The sequence below is a fragment of the Anser brachyrhynchus genome (assembly GCF_964034855.1).
Source record: "Anser brachyrhynchus genome assembly, chromosome: 1".
NCBI classification, from domain to species: domain Eukaryota; kingdom Metazoa; phylum Chordata; class Aves; order Anseriformes; family Anatidae; genus Anser; species Anser brachyrhynchus.
The window spans coordinates 102,791,932-102,798,187 of NC_137694.1; the positions used below are offsets into that span (position 1 = coordinate 102,791,932).

Here is a 6,256-nt window from a genome sequence, read left to right on the forward strand (position 1 = left end):
GTCCCCTTTAATATCTTGTCCTGGTTCCAGTTAGGACAGAGTTAAGTAGCTCATAGTAGCTGGTAGGGTGCTATGTTTTGGATTAGGATGAGAAGAGCGCTGATAACATGCTGATGTTTTAATTGTTGCAGAGCAGTGTTTACACCAGGCCAAGGACTTTTCGGCTTCTTGCTCTGTCCTGCCAGCGAGCAGGCTGGGGGTGCAGCAGGAGCTGGGAGGGGACAGACCCAGGACAGCTGACCCAAACTGGCCAAAGGGGTATTCCATACCATCTGACGTCATGCTAAACAATATATAGGGGTGGCTGGCCGGGGTGGGGGGCCGGCTGCTCGGGAATAGGCTGGGCATCGGTCAGCGAGTGGTGAGCAATTGCATTGTGCATCACTTGTTTTCTTACACATTATTATTGTTAATACTATTACCATTATCACTATTATTATTATTATTGTTATTATTATTTTCCTGTCTTAATAAACTGTCTTTATCTCAACTCACAGGCTTCACTTTCCTGTTTCTCTCCCCCATCCCAGAGAGGGAGGGGGGAGGGTGAGCGAACGGCTGTGTGGTGTTTAGCTGCCAGCCGGGTTAAACCACAACATATCTTTATCGATGATCTGGATGAGGGGATCGAGTGCACCCCCAGTAAGTTTGCAGATGACACCAAGTTAGGTGCGTGTGTCGACCTGCTTGAGGATAGGAAGGCTCTGCAGGAGGATCTGGATAGGCTGGACCGATGGGCTGAGGCCAACTGCATGAAGTTCAACAAGGCCAAGTGCCGGGTCCTGCACCTGGGGCATAACAACCCCAAGCAGCGCTACAGGCTGGGAGATGAGTGGCTGGAAAGCTGCCTGGCAGAGAAAGACCTGGGAGTACTGGCTGATAGTCAGCTGAATACGAGCCAACAGTGTGCTCAGGTGGCCAAGAAGGCCAACAGCATCCTGGCTTGTATAAGAAGCAGTGCAGCCAGCAGGTCTAGGGAAGTGATTGTCTCCCTGTACTCGGCTCTAGTGAGGCTGCACCTTGAGTACTGTGTTCAGTTTTGGGCCCCTCGGTACAAGGAGGACATGGAGGTGCTTGAGAGAGACCAGAGAAGGGGGACAAAGCTGGTGAGGGGTCTGGAGAACAAGTCTTACAAGGAGCAGCCGAGGGAGCTGGGATTGTTCAGCCTGGAGAAGAGGAGGCTCAGGGGAGACCTCATCGCTCTCTATAGGTACCTTAAAGGAGGCTGTAGAGAGGTAGGGGTTGGTCTATTCTCCCACGTGCCTGGTGACAGGACGAGGGGGAATGGGCTAAAATTGCGCCAGGGGAGGTTTAGGTTGGATATTAGGAAGAACTTCTTTACTGAAAGGGTTGTTAGGCATTGGATTAGGCTGCCCAGGGAAGTGGTGGAGTCACCATCCCTGGAGGTCTTTATTAGACATTTAGATGTTGAACTTAGTGATATGGTTTAGTGGAGGACTTGTTAGTTTTAGGTCAGAGGTTGGACTGGGTGATCTTGGAGGTCTCTTCCAACCTAGACGATTCTGTGATTCTTTATGCTTGACTAGCATCATTGCAATGGAATACCAACCATTTCTCTGAGGGATAAAACTTCAGGTGTGTGTATAGCATAGAAGTGACAAAAAAATATTCTTCCAAAAAGCATTTTGGAATCCCAACCGTTCCCCACCCACTGACAGACCAGACAGACTCAGTGTTGTGGTGAATTGTTTCTTAGAGACTGTTTAAAGTACACGAGCTGATCACTATGACATGCCAGAGGAGATTACAGTTGTGTTTATAGAGGAAATAAACTGCACATGCATGACTAGCTGTAATGCTGTGGACAGCAGAGTCCCTCGCTTTTACTCAGAGGGCCTTGGTGTGTTTTTCCTCCCCCATGCACAGAGAGGCAAAGGAGGGGAAAGGTAGCAGAAGAAGCAGCAACATACAACATACAAGAGAAAGAAATGGAAGACAGCCTAAGGGGACCTCAGCCCCCAGAGGAATGGGCCATCAACAGCTTGTTTAGAAGAGTTCAAGGGAATTGCTGGTCTAGGGGTGTCAAGCTTGTATGCCCACCCCCTAAACGATAGCAGTAAGTAGTACAAGCAAACCCTGGCTCCTCTTCAGCAGATGCACTTCTGACCATCCATCACACCTCAGTTCCACTGGGAATTAGGAAAGTGCTCAGGGGACGAGGGCTGCATCACTCCAGATCTTCAACTCTGCCCTCACCCAAGGTAGGGAGGGATGGAATTGCAGGGAGATGAACTCAGTGCAAATGAAATGCTTGGGCATGGAAATGAGCGTGCAAAATCTAGCCCCTCCTCAGACACCCTGTGATGGGGGAAAGGGGCTTTCCCAGCATACCCACTGCAACAAAAAGCATCTGCTCCTCCCATTTTTTGTACTGCACTCCCATATGGGAACTCCATAGGTGTTCTTCCTCACAACCCCTTAAGCCTCGGCAGATCCTGCCAGTGTATTCTACACCCAAGGCAGAGCTTCCTCAATTAAAGCCCTTTCTAGTCTAGATTATGGGCTACGACACAGCTTGTAGAAAAAGACCAGATGTACACTGCTCACAGGACTGCAGAAACTGAGGCACAGGGCAGCTCATTTAATCCCAGTTTGACAACACATTCAAGCAATTCAGTTCTCATTCTTTCTGAAGAACATGGGGATTGCTTACAGAAAGCCATAGCGCTCCACGCTACAAGTTTATTTACAGCACAGACCACCCCACATCTAAGTTCAAAAAAAAACACAGCAAATAGGAAGATTTCAGCTTGACTGGCAAGATCTCTAATGATCAAAGCTGCCAAACTAACATCTGATGCAATACCCATACCCAAAGCAGCATTTCCCTTTGAATCCCTAGATAACAGTATTTTCCTACCTTCTGCTGAAACTTAGGGCTTTCTGGTAGAAGAAACAGAACAGGTATTCTTAATGAAAGCTGTGTGGCTCACTCAGTCTTATTTGGAATACCTCTGGTCTTCATCACTTCCATCTATTATGTAGTACATTTCCTTTGACATTCAACACAGTAACACTGCAGTAACACTGGAAAGCAAAACTCCCATTCCCACTCCTGTTCTGCTACTACCTCAAAGTCTTCCAGAAAGCTACAAGATAGTAGAAAACCATAAGGTCCTGGCTTGTGCCTGCATAGATGAAAGGAATATTTGATACACACCCACCCGCCACACCATACTCCTTACTGTTGTTCATTTGTTCCTTCTGGCAGATTTTATGCCTACACATGCCCTTCAGAAAGCAACAAAACTCCTTTCAATTAACTGTGTTCAGTCTGTTGCACTTCACTGAGGTAATCATACATATCCTTTATTATAACTCAAACGGCCACATTCAGAGAGCAAGTCACCTGAAAATAAAGATAGGCAGAATAAATTGCTTCCTTAAGTGCTCATCTCTGTATGGCTAGAGAAATCTAGATGACTACATCTAGCTCAGTCAGATGGTTCAGTCACTAACCAGCACAAGTTAGCAATTGTTTCAGAAACCTCAATGAAAAGCTGAAGTCATGCTGTCTCTTTTTATGGAGAACACAAGAATCTCACATGAAGTCCTGCACACCCAAAGGCACTGCATTAAGGCATTCTTATTTTGCTGGAGTCTACACAGGCACTAGCTGAGAAGTTTACACCCAAAAATAAGCCACAGAAATTCCCCTGCAGAAGAGCAGGAGCAGTAGCTACCCACTCCTCCCCTGCTTCCCATTCTTTTACACTAAGATGACCCTAAAGCTGCAGCAGCTGTTGTAGAGTCTAACCCATGCTCAGTAGAGCACTTCAGAATCTTAAATAGAAGACAAACCAGAACCAATAAAGGAATCAATGAAGAAGCTAAGTGGAAGGGAAGATTCAGAGGCAAGAAGAGACAGGCAAGGGGACAGTAGGTCGCAGACTGAAGGGGCTACATTCAAGTAAGAAAGTAGACTGGAGACAAAGCAGTAGGAAAAAAAAAAAACAGGAAAGAACAAAAGGGCAAGTTACACCAACAGTCCCCCAGAGACGTCCAAATCCCCCACCAGGAAAGGTACTTGCCAACCCGCCCACTTCAAGATGCTGTCCCTCATACTTACACGTTTACTTGGTCAAGTAGGTAAGATTCCCAATTTTTACAACAGTAGCCACCCCCACTTTCTTTCCTTACTATGTAAATCATAGTATTTCCACACTAAGTGTGGGAGTTCCAGCACCACCACCTCCCTTCCCCAGGGAAGGAAGTTACCACTTATGCAACCAAGGCCTTACAGATCATAAATCAAAAAGAAAATTTTAAAGTATTCTGGAACTGGGGCTTCTTCACCTTTGATGCGGGGTTTTTCGGTACTTACTTACAATCACCACCACCATAATGGCACAAATCACTCCCATGATGATCATCATCTGTAGAGAGATTTTATCAGACAGTAATACTAAGAACAAAATGACAAGTTCACAGCTTCCCTGATAACCAGAGAACATAAGCCTGAAAGCAGGACAGAAAAAGCCTCTAAGACTTTCCACAGTGAAATAACTAAGCATTTGATATATTTATTAAGCCCCAACTACTCTCTCAAAGAGAGAACACCGGCCTAATTTCCTTCTCATGAAGGAAATAATGGCACCAGGAAACTCACCTTGCAGTTCTTCCACCAGTACTTCCTTTTGAGTTTTGCTGCACTACTTTCAAATATTGAGGCACCAGCCTGAAGTGCATCTGCCCGGTCATCAAGCTCTGACAGTTTCTCATCTCGTTTTAGCACCTTATCTACATTTACACGCATTATGTCAACCACCTGGAGAAGGAAGAACAGTAGCAGTAGTTATCATGGTAAAGAGGGTTGAAAATGTAAGAGCAGTAACACAGCCAATAATCAACATGAGATACTAACAAGTGAAAGCCTGAAACGAGGAAAAAAAGATCAGGATAAACAGATTTCAAGTCACTGACTATTTAGAAATTGGGAAAAGAGTCCTAGACACTCTGCTAAAGCTTCAGTACAATTAAGCTGCGTCCTCAGTACCCCATTCTCATCCATTTTTAGAAGTTCTCAAGCCCATCAAGGCTGTACCACACCCTCATCACAGTAAGCATATGCTCAATCATAGGTAACCGCAGAGACAACTTAGCACTACATGTTGCTGCCCCATTGAGGCATGAAGGAGTTACTGCGTGTCAGCAGACACTACGGACACCAACCCTGTAAGATCAGGCAAGGTTCGCTTTACATACCGAGTCTGCCCACAGGCTGTTCTCTTGAAGCAGCTGGCAGGGATCAGGAGTTGCTCTGGAACCCATATAGCTTTATTTCCATAATAGATGCATAAGATGAGGTACCAGAAATCTAACAGGACTACTCCTTCGATGTCATATCTAGAATTAGGCACCTTTTAAATGTAAATTTTAATTGTAAAACTAATCCAGCTCTTCCTCCAGCCTCTTTACAGGCTGGTCCCAATACTCGCGTTATTTGTGCGTTTCCAGCATCCACACACCCCCAAAGCATGCACCCCTCCCAGAATTGGGCACGCTGGTCAGCAATACCCCCGCTGCAGCCTGCGGGGAGCAGGCACCGCTACTAACCTCCTCCATCTGCGCCTGGGTCTGCTGCAGCCGGCGGTTGCTGCTCAGGTTAGGGGGCGACCCGGGGGGACCCGCGGCAGGGGGACCCCCAGCAGGGGCTCCCCCCTCGGGGGCCGGCTGCTGAGTTGGCTCAGACCTTGGGGGAGGAAGGCAGAGACAAAACTCGGTCAGAGCCCTGGCATGCGAAGGGGAGACCCCACCCCGGCTACCGTGGTGCCCCCGGCTGCTGCAATGCGCCACCCGACCGGCTCGGGTCGCCGCCACCGGCTCCGTGTTCGGTCGCCCGCTCCCCCCCAGCACCCTGGGGGCGCCCCGTCCCCTGCCCTGCCGCGGGCGCTCACATGGTCGGGCCGGAGCGCGGCGGGACCCCCGGGCAGGCGGCGGTCAGGGACCTCCGCACCGCACAGCGCCCGGCGGCACAGTGCGGGGGTGAGGGCCGCGCGGGCGCTTTTATAGCAGCCCCGTCCCTCCGCCGCAGCCAATCAGCGCTCGCCGGCACGGACCGCACGGGGGTGGCGGAGCGGGGCCCGACCCCGGCTGGGGCTGGGGTTTAGGGTTTGCGTTAGGGTTAGGGTTGTATTTAGGGTTAGGGTTAGGATCAGGGTTTGCATTAGGGTTAGGGTTAGGGTTAGGATCAGGGTTTGCATTAGGGTTAGGGTTAGGGTTAGAATTAGGGTTA

The 6,256-nt window shown here is 48.6% G+C and overlaps 1 protein-coding gene across 2 annotated transcripts; it reads right to left on the minus strand.

Annotated features, from left to right (window-relative positions):
- Positions 1–1,701: 1,701 nt before the first annotated feature.
- On the minus strand, positions 1,702–5,994 carry VAMP1 (vesicle associated membrane protein 1). 2 transcript variants are annotated; one of them, XM_080585656.1, is made up of 5 exons: positions 5,919–5,994; positions 5,578–5,713; positions 4,631–4,789; positions 4,346–4,397; positions 1,702–3,944 (listed from the first exon to the last, which is right to left on the minus strand). In XM_080585656.1, coding segments are annotated over exons 1-5 (366 nt in total). In that variant the 5' UTR covers positions 5,921–5,994; the 3' UTR covers positions 1,702–3,927. The 2 variants fall into 2 exon arrangements, with proteins under 2 accessions (XP_080441782.1, XP_080441781.1); XM_080585655.1 differs by having other exon boundaries at positions 3,170–3,370; positions 5,919–5,991.
- Positions 5,995–6,256: the final 262 nt, after the last annotated feature.

Coding starts and splice junctions, on each gene's coding strand:
- VAMP1 (XM_080585655.1), bottom strand. Junction 4,398..4,630: donor ACTGGTGGAAGAACTGCAAG/GTGAGTTTCCTG, acceptor ATCTCTCTACAG/ATGATGATCATCATGGGAGT. Junction 3,371..4,345: donor TATGGTGGTGGTGATTGTAA/GTAAGTACCGAA, acceptor CTTTATTTTCAG/GTGACTTGCTCTCTGAATGT.